The sequence below is a fragment of the Triturus cristatus genome, chromosome 9, assembly GCF_964204655.1.
Source record: "Triturus cristatus chromosome 9, aTriCri1.1, whole genome shotgun sequence".
In the NCBI taxonomy this organism is placed as follows: Eukaryota; Metazoa; Chordata; class Amphibia; order Caudata; family Salamandridae; genus Triturus; species Triturus cristatus.
Genome location: NC_140592.1, coordinates 156,616,346 through 156,634,094, shown reverse-complemented (window position 1 = coordinate 156,634,094; position 17,749 = coordinate 156,616,346). Strand labels below are relative to the sequence as shown.

Below are 17,749 nucleotides of genomic sequence, written 5' to 3'. Positions count from 1 at the left end.
TAGCCAAATTTCAAGTAATTCTGTTCAGCCGTTCGGGCTGTACCTTCGACTAAAGGTCCTATGGGAAAATGCATGGGGAAAACGCATTTTGGGACCCCCTTTTTTCTCAGCCCCCGCTTGACGAATCACCCCGAGACTTTCAGGGTAGGAGCTGAGCGGAGCGCCCCATTAGTTTTGAAAATTTCGCGAGGATTCGTCAACCGGCGCCAAAGTTATTCAAAATAGAATTTTCAGATTTCCTATGGGAACTCGGTCCTAACTATAACTATCTACTGGCGACCGCCAGTAGATAATAAATAAATATAAATATAAATAAATAAATATATATATATATATCATCCCAAGGTTGCCCTTAACGAAGTGGCACTCTCGAAGTGGATGAACTCTCCAGAGCCCTTTATTTCAGGCAAACAGCATTTACATAGAGAAAAGGTCCTCGCCCGACATGTTTCAGACCTCCTGGTCCCTGTTCACAGGCATGAATGAGTCTGGCAGCACGTCAGCACCTGACTCCTCCAGGCATCCAAACTGACTGCCCTCCGGTGGGCCTCTCCAGTGAGTTCATTCTCCCAAAGCATGCTGGAACTCGTAGTGCTTTGTTATCAATTTTACCCTCCAGTGGGTGTGTGCCATAACAATCCAATAATTAATTGTTTTTAAGCCCTCCAGTGGGCCTCTCATTGCAATATGTGGTTGGAATATCTATTAATCTGCTGTACCGTTACGAGGCTCTATAGATTTAGAACCTCCGGTCCACAATATGCTCTAGTGTTGGTGCAGTCTTCCTGGCAGGACTGTCGTCAAACATCATCCCAAGGTTGCCCTTAACGAAGATGCAATCTCAAAGCAGATGAACTCTCCAGAGTCCTTTATTTCAAGCAAGCAGCATTTGCATAGAGAAAATTTCCTTGCCGGATGCATTTCGGACCTCCCGGTGCTTGTTCACAGGCGTGAATGAGTTTGGCAGGACGTCGGCACCTGACTCCCCGCTGCATGCTAACTTGTTGACTGCCCTCTGCTGGGTCTCTCCAGTGAGTTTGTTCTCCCAAATCATGCTGGAACTCGAACTCGTTTATTTCTGTTCTTGGAGGAGCATGGTTTTCAGACCTCTCTAAAGAACTGCTGCCCATCCCTACCTTCATTATTTACTCAGCAGGAACACCATTATGGCGCACAGCCCATCACAGAAATATTAGCTATTTTTATAGGGAAGATTTAGCAGCTGTCATTTGATATTGCTGATAATGGCCATGGATGTGAAATATAATATAATTAAAATGTTAGTCACTGTAATTGTATCTACATGGACTCTCTATGACAGTATTGTTGTCAGTGAAGCCCTCATTTGCCTTTTTTGAGACACTAAACTTTATTCCACTCTCTCTGTATCACCCCCAGTACATATGTCTTTCTTAGCCGCTGTCAAGTATTTCATGTCCTACCTTCTTAATTACTGTTTGCAGCTTTTTATTTGTTTAAATACATCTTCTTAACATTATTTTAAATGTTTTAGTTCAATTACAATATATTTTATTTAAATAAGAAAGCAAACATGACAAGAGTTCCAACTATATTCATCACTTTGATGTTAGAAGTTTAAATGTGAAAAGGTTTGAGAAACAATGATTCTAGATTGGATGACTCCGTACCTCTCCATACACTAAGGGCCTAGTTAAGATGTTTGTCGGAAAGCTTCCGACTGCTGGTCGGAGGCTTTCCGACCGGTATGGTAGGTTTAAACTCCAACCACTGCATTAGGATGATGGTAGTTGGAGTTTAAACCGGCGGGCGAATTTGACTCGGTTCCAACAGCTCAAGGAGCCCATCGGTCAGTCAGTACTGCACCATAATCCCTTAAGGACAGCGTTTCTATTGTCCGGATTGGGATGTGGTTTCCTACAGCTAAAACATGTAGGCCTAGGCCTTTCCAACATGAATTGGCTGTCAGAAACTGACTTTGGTGGCCCATAGCAGGTCTCCCTTCCCCCCTGGCCCTTCACATTTGGGCCTGGGGGGCACCTTAGGTGCTGCCCGCAACATCCCTGCACCATGTGGCAGGCACTGTGTGGTGCCTGCCACACGGTGCAGGGATGTGCACAAACTTCCATTTTTCAATGGGAGGTTGTGCTGGGGGTGGTTACAGCTCCCATTGCAAAAATGGAAGTTTGCAACTGCACCATGTGCATCCTAATGGGGTTATCAGAACCACCGACCTAAGGTCGGGAGGTTCCTTCCCCGAAATGGTATCGGTCGGAGGCTAATCTGACCGACATCGCAATTAGGCCCTTGGAGTATAATGGAAAAGAAACAAAATCTATTCTACAATTGACCAAAAGTATAGACTTATAATGCTCTTTTGCATATGATATTAATGTTATTTGTGTTGCCTTACTGTGTGTGTTCCTTAATTGTACATTTGTAATTAATGTGCAAATAGTACTGGCAAGGTCTACTTACTGTGTTGTCAACATAAGCTTCAGTCCACACAACATCATGCTCTTGGTCAATAACTTTGGGTCGACTTAGAACATGTAGATATTCCATAACATTTTCTTGTACATCAGCCAATGTAGAGATCTGAGTATAAAATCCTACAAGAGATATTTATGTTTAGGAATTGGATAGAGAAGATGTCAGAATACAGTCTTGATAATCTTTACTGCAGGAATATAAATAGTTTATACCAAGTATGTATATGCATTGCTGAAATTGTATCACATTAATTATTTTACCTATTGCGCACATTTGTAGTTGTACAATATATCTTGCTGGAGACTCTCAACATATTACATATTTTACAGACTTTCAATATTAACATTTGGGAAGGAAATTTGGTATGTACTTTGAGGTAACCACTTTTGTTTTATACTTTGTATTTTACATTATTTCAAACTGCACCTAGTAGTGTGATAAAATTATATGTTGTATACCAATTCATCTGTGGGTTAGATAAGAACATAGCTGCCAAGTCTTCTCTGTGCTTATGTATAGCATATCCATGTTGTAATGTGCGCATGTTTGACACTGCGAGGCAAATTATCACAATTAGAACAAAAGGTTTGTCAATTTAATCTCGTATAGCAGATCTCCATACCTGCCTCAACTTGACAAAGTCACGCTTTCGGAACTAGGTTTAGAAGATGTCACCAGAGTCACTTTTTCAATCATCCTGCCCTAGCTTCTCTGTCTATAGCCAATTGTCATGTTCTGTCTTTTGCTGATCATCAATCAAGCTCTATGAGGAGAGAAGCCTGTGCACGTTGTGACAAAGACGTAATAAATACCTATTCTAGGAAACGTAGATCATCTTATAATCTAACTGTGTATATCATGTGCAAAATACTATATATAAAAGAGAGGGTTAATGATAAATCATTATCTGGCTCTTGAATAAGACATTCTATTTAGTGGACTCCTTAAGAGCTTCACTATTCCTATATATCATCCCCCTTGGAAAAATAATGTGCGTTCATTTCTTGGGGACTATTGTGAGGTATGTGCTACATACTGTACATTGTCTCTGGGAATTATTCTTTTATAGTGAATTTGACAATTTAATTGATTTTACAATATCTTCAAATCTGAGCATGAAAAGAAAGTACACTGGAACTAGAAAACATCTCTCTTAATGTGTGTATATTTGCAAGGACCAAAATAAAGGAAATATTTGCTTCAAACTGTGAAAACATTTAGTAGATCATGTGGATACACGGGAGAACACGAAATTATACATTGTAAAAAATACTGTGGTCGGAATAGGGTTATCAGTATGCAGTATTCGGTCCAGGCATTTCTTTAATAATTAATTACTATGCTTGTTAGTCCATGTGTTCAATTAAAGCAAATTGCAACTACAAAAATGTATTGGTTTAAAAGCCTGTGGTGGTCCTAGTGACACAGAGCCATCAAATTGTTAAATGATCATTTTGCAGAGAAGGGCTTTGTTTAAAGGCAGATGTTTAAAGACCATTTTACAAGAAGCCAATAGGGTGCGACTGCAAAGATGTTTTTGGAAGCTAAAAGGTGAATTATTGAAAATGTTCTAAAAATGTTAAAAATGTTTGACTGTTTTATATTTCCATACAGTGCATCAGTGATTTATACAGCTAAAAGACAGGCACCCTTAAAATATTGGATTCCTATCTGAGGTGGGCAACTGCCTGAGAAGTATAGGCAAAATGTAGGGAGAGACATAATTTGCCTCAAAAGTCGTGGGTGAATCATGTGGTTTACGTTTCCAAGGCACTAGATGGTTGAGTGAAGAGCACTAATGTGAAGGATTAACCAGAGCTGTGCAATTTATGTTCCAGGGAGCACATGTTCAGCAATTGTTTTCCAGAGCAATGGTAACACCTAGTTGATAGTAAACTCAATGACCACATGGAACTTCTGAAGGAGGTGGACCACTGGCTCAGCACTAAGGTCCACAAGAAGGCACATGGGAATTATGCCAAGAAGAGAGGTTCTGATTTCCCTCCGCAGAGGTAGGGGAGGGGTAGGGAGACACAGACAACTCCCAGAGTAAGGTGAGGGCAAAGGATTCCAATGCCCCTTCTGAAAAACAGGGGGGGTGTTCTAGTGTGCGGTGGCCCTGAGCATCCCATTTCCAACTCTGCTGTTGTAACTTTTCCCAGTTAGGACACAAGCAAGGGGACTCTGTGGATTCTAAGTTACCACCCACTGGTGTTAATACTAATAAATGCTTCCTTTGAAAAAACATGCTATAACATACAGTAAAAATCTAGAAAATTATGAATTACAGATTTCATGCAGGAGAAAATGACTTAACTTAAACAATATAAAGAATATTCTTGTAGACTAAAAATTAGGAATTGGCTACGAAATGGAGGTTAGCCTCTGAAAACAACATCCTCTAAGTTAATGAACTGTAATTTGAAGGGAACATTTGTAGAGCAGATAATGTGACAAAATATTTATTTAAGACCTTAAAGTATTTGGTTGACTGAAGCTTACAGGTTACAGGCAGCTCCATGTTGTTTAATAATTCACTAACTTGCAGTTCTTATACGGTAGAACTTATGAAACTAGAGACCAAATCGCGATGGGCTCCATTAGTTACGGTATTCATTTGTATTTGTTCTCCTCTTATATTTATGGGAGAGTGAAACAACAGACAGTCTCACCTACTTTTCAAATTACAAACTTAAGTTGTCTTAAAACCTAAATAATGTACAACTTAAGGGTGTTCTTTTAAAGTGTTCAAGGACAGCATGAGAAGGCGGATGCCTGTTATCACAGTTTTTTATTAATAGTTATTTTAAAACCTACTTCTTTCCACAATTCTGAAAAAGAGTGTGGGTTATGTCACTGATAGAAAATACTCATGTAATTTAGTTATTACCAATCAATTTCCATTCTTCTCCTGTTTCCAGAATACTATAAAAACAGTTGCTGTTCACCTACAGGCTTATCTGGGAGGTCATAATGTACTGGGTAACTAGACATCTGGATTTTACACAGGAACTATGGTCCTAGATGCACAACTCTTCATTACAATGCCATTGATTAAGGAAAACACCTCCTTGTTGATACTATTCAACCTATAGGCTACATTGGATGTTCTCAACAACCTCCTTGCGATTACTAGAATTAGGGAGGCAATGAGGTTATCTGAACGGGCCAGTCAATGGTCTATGTCTGTACACTCGCATAACTGATTTGGGCCCAATCACGCTTGTTCGTAAAACCTTAGGCTCAACCCTGGGTAGCTGTGGCTTCCAGCAGCAAGGCTTAAACAAAAGAACTAGTGTAAAACAATGAGAAGCAAAAAACAATATAAGAAAGCCACACAGCATGAATGAAATCCAACACCTATTTCTGAAACTAGGTTCTATTTTTTTTTTATTTTAGACACCAAGATGAGCAAAATTCACTGGAGGGTTCCACAGATATAGATTTTCAAGTACACCGTAAATCTCAGCTTTTTAGCCCAAAGAACAAACAAGCATTGGTAACCGTAAAGTTTAGAATCTTTTGAAAAGTGTGGAAGAGTTGTGTTAAGCTACTCTGGGCCAAGTGGGACAACCAAATCCAACAGAGAGAAGGTCAGCAGGGACAGTAAGGAGTAGTTGAACAGTTACCAGTTCACCAAAGCTATGTCAAGTCCAGTTTCACTCTTTACATCAAAACCGCCATAATCGTCTATGGAGTGGTCCTGATGCTGGGAATGCAGGATGCTGAGGATAGAGAAAGAAGCTCTTGGTGCTGTGCGGTCGAGGGGGTGTCCGTGAGGTTATTCCTTGGTCCACGGGTACACTGAGGTGACATTTGGCCACAAGGGTTGAAGTCACTTGAAGTCTTCTTTGAGACAGTAGAAGGCCAGCAGGCCCTTTCTCCACTTCTGTCAGGATATGAGGTTCAGGATGCCAGGGTGCCATACTTACACCCAGAAAGTGCCCTACGGGCATGATGTGGTTACTAGTCAATGAGTTACACGGATCCCTCCTACTCTGTGACAACTTCCAGCTATGTGTGGAATCAAGCAATCCTAGAGTACACTATTCTACCCACACCCAAGATATCTGAACCCTTCCATGGATTTTAGGAGCTTGGTAGCCCACACTAGAGGTGTGGCTACCTGTGGGCTACATACCTACTGCAAAACAGGTGCAGTAGGTGTGTAGCCCACAGGTAGTCACTGGTTTCCCCTCTCTGTTTCCACTGCCAGCCTGCCTACCTGAACAAAGGGGCAACCCTTCAAGAGTGTGACCACCATTTGCTCATCAAAGGGGGCTTTGCCTTTGAAGTTTGCTTTTGGGCCAACACCCTGAGTTACTTTTTTCAAGGGGTACGTAACACCTCACCTTGTAGCAGGCTTATATTGTCCCAGAGAGTTGTTCACACTACCCCCAAGATGGTAGAAGGCTGTCTTGTGGTCAACAACTGTGCAAAGCCACTGGACAAACTGGGCAACAGAGTGCCAAATTTCTTAAAGTTGCCTTTCCTTAAAAGTGACATTAAATTCGACTTGGGCAACAGGTAAGTAAGGTTTAATGCCGTGAATAATTTGATATCTTGAAGTACTCCCATTCAGAAGTTAGCCGGGCTGAGAGGTCAGCCGGTAACTCTGTGTTAGTCAATGGGGCTGCTAACCTTTCTACAGAAAAAAAAAACTTGGATGTTTTTGCTGTTATGATATATTAAAAGTATATATTGCACGTTATAATATATAGCACCCTGCCTTAGGGCTCAATAGGCCTTCCTTAGGGGACACTTATAAACATTGGTAAGGTAAATGGGGATTTTGCCATGGGTGTAAATGGCAAAGTTGAATGATCAGTTTTACAAGTTCTCTTCTAGGCTGAAGTGGAAGGCTGGAGGACACTCTGTCTTCCTTGCCTTGGGTATCCTTGGTAACATACACAAGGGACTTATAAGTAAGTAGCCTTATGCAGATTGAGGGCTGCCAATTCAACATACATTTTGTAATGGGTTAGAGCACTGGCACTGAGGACTGTTTAGCAAGCCCTCAAGAGTTGGAAGACCAGCAGCTGGTAGTCCAAATGGGGGCAACAAGTGAGTGTGTGTGTGGGGAGACCTGCAAAATGCCTGTTTCCTCACAGGAAGTCGTCATCTTTATGGGTCTCTACTTTCTGAGCAGGGACCACTAACATCAAGCCTATTTATGTGAAATAGTTGGTAATTATTCAAAACTCCACTATGACCACGACAGCCATGGTAACTGTATTATATTGTCCGTGCATTACAAGTCTAAACTACTTCTTTGCATTTACCCTTCCTTGTCCAAGTATCAATAGAGCCCTAATGAAAAGTGCTATTGCGGATTAATGCAACTTGCTCATGCGGGAAATCACTAAACTAAATTCATAAGTAACAAATGGTCCAGAATAAAGCTACCACAGCAGTTGCTATTTTTACCAAGAAGGATCTAATCATCAATGCTCTAGAATGAGTTACTGGTTTCGATTAGTTATTTGAATTCACTTATGGCATGCAAGAAAGAAATAAAACAGTTATCTCTGATTGGCAAGGAATGGCAAGTCTTAAATGGCAAATAACTGCCCATTTAAGTGTGTTAAGCACTTAATAAAATGTTCTTGATGATTACGGCTTGCAATGCTGCAGGTCCAAGCAAGCAGAATTTGCCATGCTTTGCCTATTTTCTGCATGCAGCCATGGGTCCAGCTATATACAACTTCCAGTCTATTCAGAGATATATCTAGTCTCAAAAGAATAATTTGGTATGTGGGTCAATAGAATATATATTTTGGAAAAGTGTTGGCCTGCTCAGAACAAAGGAAACTAATAAAGATCATTGAAGTGTATTGTGTTGTGTTATTCTACATAGTGGAAGAGAGAAGAGCTCCTGGCCAGGACTGGCCTTTTATTCCATCAAGCATTTCTCTGGGTAAAATCTGCGCTTTCATAAAGAATGTGTTTTTGTTCTTCTAATAATGGCCCCATTATTGTGACAGTATCCAGACTGATTCTCAAACCCTCTGGCTTACTCTGGAGAATAAAATAATATTGATGAATAGTACCTTGTATGCCAACACTCTGCCTGTTGCAGCAGGGTGAGTTACAAAATGGTAAAGTGGTATAATGCCTCCATAATGCAAAAAATAAAACTACACTGAGCACTAACTAAACTCCTGCTAGAACAATGTCTCTCAAGGATGAATATATTTATATATGTTTTATTTTAGATCTTAGGAACAGTGGCAGCAAATCATTTCATAATAAAGTATTATATGAAATTCAGCTTGACAATATCAACTAAACAATGAAACTTGAATTTTCTATCTTATCTCTGCTGCTTATGATTGAAGGGTAGTTATTTTGCCTTAACCATGTTAAGTGAATAATGAAATTCATGCCTGTGGTTAGAATACATCACAACCAGCATGGCTTGTCACTGCAAGTCCAACAGCTTCAAAATGAACATATGCAACACACAGGAAGGAGGGGAGGGACTGACCATTCTTCTGCCTTCAGATTTGCCATTCAAAAGTCTCCAAGCACCTTATCTCTTTTGAGAACTGCTTATTTTAGATTCTGCCTCTAATTCTGCCTCCATTCCTCTGAGGGACATCCTAAGCTAGTGTTTGCAGAAGTACTACAATGCCTTTGAAGCAGCTTGAAGTGAATTACGTTTAGTGGGCCTTTTTGGAGAGCATAAGTGACCATCTTAACAGCAAGACAGACCTCATCAGAAAATAAATCTATCTACTTTGATCCTGTCTGCAAACTTCATTTTATTTGGAACTCTCAATTGTTTGCTTATTCTGTGATCCTCGGTCTCCGGTACATGTGCTCTGTAAATATGGTACACATGTGTACTCTCTGCAGCTTCTTTTACTATGAGGCTGCCATCTTGCTGCAAGTTTCATTAAGCTGTCACTGACTTGAGAACTGTCAAACTATGAACAAGGTACTCCTAGTAACTAGTTTGAGAAAGGCATCCCTGCAACATGGGGGGGCAGTAATAAAATGACGAAGCAGGATCAGTCTTTCTTCTCATTTGCTCCTTTAGGCCAGTGCTTGATACACTAAAACTCTCAGTCAACATCACACAGATACCAAAAATAAAACATATCCAATAGGAATTTAAATCTCAGATTTGATCAATATAGTGGTGCATCGCAAAGTTGCCCACCCTTTACACGTCACGAACCTAAATACGACTGATACCTGACATACAAATTGAACATGCACTTTGCACATAAACCTTACTTGTCTTGATGATTCATACACACATTGCACCTGACACTGCTGGTGCAGAGAGTCTTTACTTTAGAATTAATAGTGCTTACATAGAATGTTTTACTAATCTCGCAAGAAATATTTGATGTTTAACTTAGAACCCGTCTACAATAAACAAGAGGCGCTCTTAATGAAATGAGTTAGAAAACATTTATCTGATGTTGATTAATAAAGTGACTGAACTATTATTATAAAATGTAATGTGTTTTTTGCAACTTACATGATTTATAGACATAATGCTTGCTATATTAAAAGATGAAAACATTTGCAATGTGTAGTGTACATTAAAACCATCCTCTTTGCTTTATTGCTGAAGCCTTAGACTTGATTCATAAACGTGAGCTAATGTGTCTGTGCATCTGTTAGAAATGTCGCTCTTAGCTTTAAACGATCCTTATGCATGTAGGATATTAGTATAGGTTAAACGAAAAAGTCTCATCAATGCATACATCAATGTGTCACTATTTACTTTCAAATGTAGTTCCTAAGTATACTGTTGTGCAATTTAATTGCTTGCTATATGATTTATACAATATGAACTAAAACTACTAATGGGATATTACATATGTATATGTTTAAATGTGCAAATACATATTAAATGCACATTATTGATTTAGGGCCATATGTAGGTAAATTACATTTACCGATTCTTAAATACCGAATTTTACCGAATCGGTATTTATGAATCGGTAAATGTAATGTAGGTAAAAAAATACCGATTCGGTAAGTGTCGGTATTTTAGAATCGGTATTTACCGATTCGGTAATGGTAACCTGTATCTCATTGATTCCTATGGGCCAGGAGGCCCATAGGAATCAATGGGAAGCCAGTTACCATTACCGAATCGGTAAATACCGAATCGGTAATGGGGGGAGCTCAATCAAGGGTGGCAGGGTGTCACATTGACACCCTGTTGCACCCCTGATTCCTGCATGTGTGCACATGTGGCACACATACATGCCCTGAGGGCATGTGTGTCTGCCACATTGCACACATCTAAGGGCCAAAAAATGCATTAACTGAGTCATTCGTCATTTACCACCAACTTTCAATTGGTGGTAAATAACGAATCCCCACACCCACCACACACTCCCCCTACATCTCATTTCTGTATTCGGTATTTACCGAATCGGTAAAATTACCGATTCGGTAGTTTTACCGATTCGGTAAATTACCGAATACAGAAATGATCCCCCTACATATCAAAAGCCTAAATACCGGTCGGTAACGGTATATTTACCGAAAATTGGCCGTTACCGACCGGTATTGGCTACCTACATATGGCCCTTAATGTCTTAAAGTTACCAAGGTTTCACTCTAAAGGTCTGAATCTTTGTCCCATGGGAACCTACTGTGCTTCTGTATTTCTGCTGACTTGCTTTCTTTGCAGATGTTCCCCTGCAATTACTAGTTTAGAATAGATACATTTCTTGTAATAGTAATAGATACATGTCTGGGAATGGATTTTAGCTGTGAGCACATGAGAAACCTGTAGTACTATTGTACTCAACACTAAGTGTGTCACCAAATTGGTGTTCCCTTATCCAGTGTGGAATTGGTCTCTGTTGTAGCAGAGTGTGTACTAGATAAATCCATACAGACTTTGAAATAGATAAAATGGAATCCTACTGATGATGCAACCAAAGGGAAGTTGCCGACGGACTCTAGCAAGTTTAACTTATTGAGTGCTCTGGATGACCAAGGCAGATGACTTCTTGCAAACCGAATGCTGATTTCCTTTGCTGAATCCCTTTCTGCAGACTCTATGCAGAACCTTCCTTGAACTCCACCTTAACCATTATCCCACATTCCATTGCCATTTGAATGGACCTTTAGAGACTTTTCCCCATGTCCTGTGAATTCCCCGAGTGTGCATTAGACCAACACTTATTTCCGACCTATCGAAGACTCTTGACTGAGCTTCCTCAATACTATTGCTAATATTACTCATACATTTTTGCCTTATGCCTATCGTTTTCTACAGAGTTATCTGATTTCTGAACTTTGGGCATTTATGTACCTTAATCTGTGCTTGAAAGACTTAGGGCTTCATTAGGATGGCGGGCGGACATCCTTTTGTAGAATGGGACCGCCCGTCATAGGTGCGGAGGTCCCGTGGGTGGCATTAGGATGCACCCGCCACACTGGCGGACGCATCCTGCATTCTTGACATTGCGGCGGCGGTGCTCTCAGCACCGCCCGCCGCAATGCCAAAAAGGCATGCCGTGCAGTTCCATGCACAACGTGGCAGGCACCGCGCGCTGCCTGCCATGTTGTGCATGGCACTGGTACCCCCCCATCTGCACCCCCATCCCCCAGAATCCCTGGGGTCCGCTATGGGCCCCCAATAACGAGAACCGCCTGTCTTTCCGTGGCGGCAACGCCCCGCATGCATCATAATATGGATGGCGGTGTCTACCAGACACCGCCACCATATTAACTGCTTTTCCGCCCGGTAGGCAATCGGGCGAATTGCCTACCGGCGGAAAACCGGCAGACGGTCTTTCCGTCCGCCGGGGTCCCCCCCGCCATGGTAATGTGGCAGGGGGAAATTTCAATGCGGGCGGTGGTTTTTGGCGGGCGAATCGCCACCGCGGATCCGCCCGCTATCCTAATGACCCCCCAAGATTGCAAATGACAATGAAAGGAACAATTTAGACTGTATACAGAGCATCAGGAACTTATTTTTTTTGTACTGCGGCCACCAAACTCCTAGTATTTTTGTAATTCTTGTCAACCTAAATTTCTTTGGGAGGCTCGGCCTCCCTGTTGCTATACTATACTTGCATAGTCTGGTCTTAAGAGTGACATATCGGAATTTGACCACTAATTTCTAATAAACACCCTTTGAGCTTGACTACCGATTCCTGGTACTTTTCGTGTAGCCAAATTGGTTGCATTGTTAGTTGGTGTTGATTGGACAGGATATGTTAACTCTTTCCCCTCCGTGCGACGCAAAAGGTCTACCGGAGGACCAAGTTAGAAAGTAAATAAGTGCTAGTAAGTGATCCAGTAAAGGAGGTAAATCCTCATTACCAGTTGAGCCCGAAAATGCAAGAATAAATCTGCATGGCCAGTAGTCAATAATAAAACTATATCATGCTGTAATTTGTCCTGAAACACCCACATCTTTAATTAAGTTCAAGCAACATACATTAGTTTTCTTTTTTAACTTTTGAGAAATTTGATATTGTTTGTCTTATCAAGCAACATTTGCCTGTGGTCCTTTAACATATTTTTCACACTTCTGCTCCAAAAGACAGGGTAGCCTCTCACCTAAAGGGAGCATACACAATAGTCAGAAAAAAGTTAGGAGGAATGTCTAGAAGCCTAACCTGGAGTGAAACAAACAGGTCACACAGCTTTTTTCATGGAGATGGTACTGCCAGACCTAAAATCTGTTGCCCAGCAAGTTTCCTGAGATTCCTAAGATAGTATTGTCAGTTGGCTCTGGTATCTATGTGAAGAGACCTACGTTGAAATGGTTGGAAGTGACAGGAGCTGTGAGATGAAGAAGTGATTCTACCATGGTACATTATGAAACAAAAAATTCACTGGGTGAATGTAGGCACCATTAGGTACAAAAACATTGTGGACAGAGGCGAAAAGGAGTTAGGATGTCTAGGAATGGTTTAATTGGCTTAGGGTGAGCCACCAATGGTACACTAGTCCTCGTTTAAGAAGCCTTGCGTGTCCCATTGGTACTTCAGAACGTGTTTGGAGCAAGAATGCAGGAGTCTATTGGACAACTGCAAGACTACTTTTTAATTGCCTGTTAGAGGAAGATTGCTTTAATCTTCTGTGCCTAGGGCTTGCTCCACTCCAGAACAAGGGGGTGGAATCTCCTGACCTGGTCCAGAGGCCCGGGCTCGTCTCAGCTGGAAAAACAGCATTATTGTGTTGTACCAGGAAAATGAAAAAAATACTGACTGCAGAGAGAAGTGGTGAGCACATGAAACCCTAAAACTAGAGTTCCTGCATATTTCCAGTTGAGTCCAGCCAGTATAACTGTGTTTCGATCTGAAGGATCCTGTGAATTTAACGATCTTGCTGCTGTTAAGAAATTCTGAGCTGACTTGTGTGATCCTGTTTAGAACAGAACAGAGTGGTGTGACTAAAGAATGTCTTCAATTATGAATGCAGCAGTACTCAGTTGAATTTGTTTCTGAATTTTGCTATAACATTGAAATCTCTTCTGAACAATTATATAATGTCCAAATCAGAGTAACCCTACATTATGACTACAATTTGTGGGTTCACCTCCTCGTTGCAAGGAGCGATAATGGTGTACAAGGAGCACTACACTGGTGACATCTTTGTTCTTACTTTATTTCAACAGTGTATTATGGAAGCATCACATTTACTTAGATGTGGGACCGTGTTGGCAGTTTGTTAAGGTTTGACATAACAGTACCTGCTTCTTCATTGTGGACTGTCAATAAATCGATTACACATCACACAAAGCTCCTGGTTTCTCAACAGATAGCACTTTATTAATGACACACTTTACAGGCTGTTTCTACTTGCGTGAGAGTCATCGATGTTATAACTAATAAGTCCTGGGTGGCAAACCATGGATGGATTATGGGAAGGCTTGTTAGGTATCTTATTGCTGAAACTGTTGTCCCTGTGTATGGAAGATGAACAATTTATTTTTGTTACTCTGCGGACAACAGTCATTTAATGTAAAATAGGTCATGGCTGCAAACACATTGATCATTTAATCCACACCCACAGTCATTACTATCCATCATCACTGGAAGCCATACAAAAGCACACCTGCCCTAAGGGTAGAGCCTGCCACCACTGGAAGTGTCCTCTATCAATCCCTGTTGCAAAATACTCAAGCACACATTCAATTTCTACCTAGGCCTGGCCAGGGCGAAATGGGTAATATCATTTTTAATGGGTGACAGTGCTGGATGTGCTTGATGCATCTGAGTCTCAGGTGAAAGGAAGGAGTAGAAATGTCAGCCTCAGAGGAGCACATTGTGCTGTTACCATATAAAGACTTTGAGTCACTATTTTTTGTCTTGTGATGTTAGATATTGATGACTGCAGTAATTAGGATGTGGAAGACATGGAGTAGATTCCAGCAGGAACGGTCTTCAACAGCATTATTGATTTTGTGTGAATCCAATGACAGAGTTTGAAGGAATTGGGTACAAACCACACTCTCAAACACCAGTCACAAGACCTTCCTTTCATTGTTTTGCACTGTTTTTTATTTTATGCTGTGTTTTTGTGATGCATTATGCATTACTGCGATGCGATGTTGTCTTGTACTGTAGCTGCATTGTTGCTTTCTAGTTTGAGGGTTTTGTTGAGTTGTGCATAATTATTTTTTCATTATGTTACTTAGTTCAAGTTATTTTGATCTGTTTAGCTGTTTACCAGGGGCGGCTCCTCTGCTAAGGCAGAGAAGCGTCGCCTCACTGATCTTTGAGCAGGAAAAATGAAATGATGATAACGTAGTTATTATTCTTTTATTTTTAACTGGTTCGTGGCTGGGTTAGGGCGGGGCAGGGCTGGAGGCACAGGGGGATGAGTGGTTTGCACACTTCAAGTGAGCATGACTGCTTGGCTGCCGTCCTGGCCCGGCCAAACATTCATGCACACTTTGCATGTTCCCGACCAGGCTGCATTACACAGCCTAGTGGGGAACATGCCAAGGCTTCCATTCCCCATCTGAGCGCCGATCCACGAGGCTCAGACCAATTACAACACTGTATTGCAGTGTTGTGATTGGCTGTGGGGAGCCTGGATGATTCTTGGTTCTGAGAAGCTGAGGAGAGATGCGGCCGGGCGGACGAGATAAGTGGTATTTTTTTAATTTTATTATTTTGTCCCATCCCCCACCACCCCACTCCCACCCACCCCTCCACCCTCATTCCTTGCCAGCCGCTGCTGCTGTTTACTTTAGATGTGCCAATAAATCAGATGCATTTCCGGCCATAAGCAACACACAAGTCTAAAGTTCTTGTGGCAAGAAACTGTTTATCATTAAGAAGGTAAAATAGTGCAGTATCGGACCTTCATTTAAGACACCATTGAGCTCAAACCAGTGTCAAAAACAGTGGATCGCATCAAATAAAGTGAGCACCGCAAGTGCTAGGACAAACATCTAAAGTATACAAAATACATAATGCAGTAACATACAAAAAACCATATACCTACACAATCAAAACATAACAGTATACAACAGAACAAAACACTTTGCAACAGAACTCAACAAAACCTCAGTGCAGCACAGCAACATAACACTAATAAGGCAGCATATAAACAGTTCCCCACCATAACGAAATGCCACACAACAAAACTGCACAACCATTCTTACCACACATTGCCACTTTCTGAAAGCTGTTTGATTTATCCAGTGGTAACAAGTGTTTGCACAGCCTTAACTTACCACCAAAACATTTAGAGACAGTCAAAAAAGGTTTTGTAATCCAGCTCTGCATCTTCAAATAAGCACTTGAAGTTGTCACTTTGGCACCCATTACAAGTGGCCATGTAATTTGAATGCTATTTATTGGACCTGATAACATACGATTCAGCTAAACTATAATTCATCAGTTGTGATAAATAAAAAATACCAGGCATTCATGAGTTTTCGGGAATAACATGCATATGTTGGTGCTCATCACTCCAACAGTGACATGCTCTGGTAATTACCAACCATTTCCCCTGATAAATTATGACAGTTTCGACCTGCAGGTATTTAGCACAAAGTTCATAATTGCTATATGTGCTGTATCAGCAGTTACCGCACATATCGCAATGAACCAATGGTACCACTACTTGTGTCATCTTATTATGCCACACACTCTTTAAGCTACTGGACGTCTATTACAAACTGAGGCTCAATAGCTATGCATAATTTTATGACCCCTATATGTAGAATTTCCGCTCCAGGAGATCAAATGCATGCAAAATAATATTTGCACATGCACTGATATTTCACACACGTATTTCAGGTGACAAAAATGCAACGGCAGGGGTGTAACAGAGGCCCTGTGGTGCAGTGGGACCCCCAGGGTTTCTTGGTTGGGGGGCCTTACCCTCTAAACAATGCCACTGCATGCCTTGCAGAATGCATGCAATGGAATGAAATAACAAATAGTTAAACGCTCTGGAAAGCCACTCTACTTTACCGAGCAGGCCACTGCTGTGTCGAGGGGGCCCAACCATTCAAGGGGGCCCCGCCACTGAGCCCACTCTGCAGGGGTGCCCCATCATTTTGCGTTACGCCACTGTACAACGGCAGACAATAAAAACGTGTTTTTAATGACAAAGGAAATATACCTCAAGGTTTTACTGTTTGGCACATTCTTAAACTACATTATGGTCGATGTACACCACAAAAGTGATACAATACAATCAACTATGGAGACGACGCGCTCCTCTGGACGGTTTCAACATAGATTTAGCATAGTGTTCTATCGCACTGTTCATCTGGTTAGTCTTTTCATAAATGCATTTTACATTTCTAATTTAAGTTGAGGGCATTAGCGTTCATCTGGTCATTACTCCGTGGCACATCATTAATTCCAGAATGAGCCACTTGCATTGTTTTACGCTGCTAAAGTGGCAATGCAGGCTGTTTTACATTACAATGGTGCAGTCTACCCTTGCTGGGGAAAAAACAAGTACGCCTGGGCAGTCTGTCCAAAAAGACAATTCGAAAATGTAACATTACCTGAGTTTTTTAAAAATGTATTTTAACTCCTTACTATTTTGAAAAATGTGATTTGGTAACTTAAGATGGTGGCGTACTTTTTTTCTCCAATTACTCCTTTAATGGTAAATGTGTTTCTACATTACAGTAAAATACAGAAACACTGACTGCATGAATTTAGATTTTCAATACATTTTCTTAGAAGTGTAAAAAATAGCATTTTTCATGTCACATATACTATTTGTGCATACTGACATTGTTAAAACGTCTAAATTAAATATATCATCGACAACTGTATGATTCAGTTAGGACCCAACCTGCACCTGC

At 41.0% G+C, this 17,749-nt stretch overlaps 1 protein-coding gene across 3 annotated transcripts in view; it reads right to left on the bottom strand.

Annotated features, from left to right (window-relative positions):
- CACNA2D3 (calcium voltage-gated channel auxiliary subunit alpha2delta 3) overlaps positions 1-17,749 on the bottom strand; it is a 2,334,275-nt gene that overhangs the window by 1,010,425 nt on the left and 1,306,101 nt on the right. For all 3 annotated transcript variants that reach the window (XM_085624637.1, XM_085624639.1, XM_085624638.1), the window contains exon 13: positions 2,458-2,591. In XM_085624637.1, coding sequence (XP_085480763.1) covers positions 2,458-2,591 — 134 coding nt within the window. The remainder of the gene's footprint in view (positions 1-2,457; positions 2,592-17,749) is intronic.